General features: G+C 50.0%; 1 protein-coding gene across 1 annotated transcript; it reads right to left on the bottom strand.

Moving 5' to 3' along the window:
- Positions 1-590: 590 nt before the first annotated feature.
- Positions 591-1,049, bottom strand: LOC308268100 (large ribosomal subunit protein uL24-like; the record flags this gene model as incomplete). The annotated part of the gene is made up of 1 exon (XM_080703162.1): positions 591-1,049. The coding sequence occupies exon 1, from the start codon at positions 1,026-1,028 to the stop codon at positions 591-593; it is 438 nt and encodes a 145-aa protein (XP_080559288.1). The 5' UTR covers positions 1,029-1,049.
- Positions 1,050-1,251: the final 202 nt, after the last annotated feature.

The raw sequence follows: 1,251 nt of genomic DNA, 5'->3' as shown, positions 1-1,251 counted from the left end.
ACCAGCAACATGTGAGGGTTTCAGTATGTCCACATCCTGCGTAACACCTGTGTCTGCCTGTGTGTGTGTGTGTGTGTGTGTGTGTGTGTGTGTGGTGCTGGGGATTGAGTCCAGGAACATTCTACCTCCGAGCTACACCCCCCAGCCCCATTTTATCTTTTATTTTGAAACAGGGATTCACTAAGTTGCTGAGGCTGGCCCTGAACCTGCGATCCTCCCGTCTCAGTCTCCAAAGTACTAGGATAACAGGCGTGCGCCACCACACCCGGCTTGAGTTCATGTTTGTGTATGGTGTGAGGTAGGGCAACTGCATCCTCCGTTAGCCTGTGGAGATCCAGGTCCTCCAACACAAAGGCCACCTTTGAGGTTGATAAATCTTCCAGGTAGAAAAAAGTTGCCCTTTCCCTCCGTCAGCCTCTAGATGATGTCTCCTTCCTTCAGGAAGCAATTGTAGGACAACTCGCTGCTACACCCAGCCAGGGCCTGGTTCAAGCTCAGAAACCCAAGCTGGAAGGTGATGGCTCTTCCCGCAGTAGATTTTCTTTTTTCATCTTATTGGTCTTTAATGAAAAGTTGTAAATGAGATTACCTTATTTCTGCATCTTCTCAATTGTTTCTTCCTTGTATTTGCCCTTTTCCTTTCCTACTTGGCGAGATTTGGCCTTCCGTTCCGGGGCCTTTTTGCGATCTTTGTCCAGTTTTAGCCTGGTGATAACCACCTTGCTGGGGTGAAAGCCCACGTGTACAGTGGTGCCACTGGCCGCCTCCCGCTGCACCCGTTCAGTGTAGATGACATACTTCTCCCTGTAAACCTGGACTCCTTTGCCAATCTGCTGACCTTTGTAGGGTCCTCGTACGACCTGAACCTCATCGTCCTTTCCGATGGGCATAGACCGAACATTGTACTTCTGTCCCAGCTCTTTGGAAAGAGGAGAAGACGTTACCTTCCTGCGAATGTGGGAAGGCGCATTGGAATGCCTTTTGCGGTTCTTGCTTCGGTCAGAAGTCACGAAGGGATTGGACTTCATTTTGGCCGCGGCTGCTTCAGCGATGGCCGAAACTCTTCCTGCGGTAGATTTTTAAGCCACTTCCCGTCTCCATCACTGGGTCCCGGTGACCTCCGGGTATGTCCAGCCTATCTGTGCTCTGTTTGCTATTTAAGGTAACAGTTGCAGGTTTCAGCCATTCGGACCTGGGTATCTTTGGGCCTACTATTCATCTGGCCATAGCACCTAGCTTTTTAATTAAATC

The sequence above is a fragment of the Muscardinus avellanarius genome (genome assembly GCF_963383645.1).
Source record: "Muscardinus avellanarius genome assembly, chromosome: 10".
In the NCBI taxonomy this organism is placed as follows: Eukaryota; Metazoa; Chordata; class Mammalia; order Rodentia; family Gliridae; genus Muscardinus; species Muscardinus avellanarius.
The sequence above is the reverse complement of the archived record's forward strand: the minus strand, read 5'-3'. Positions and strand labels throughout refer to the sequence as shown.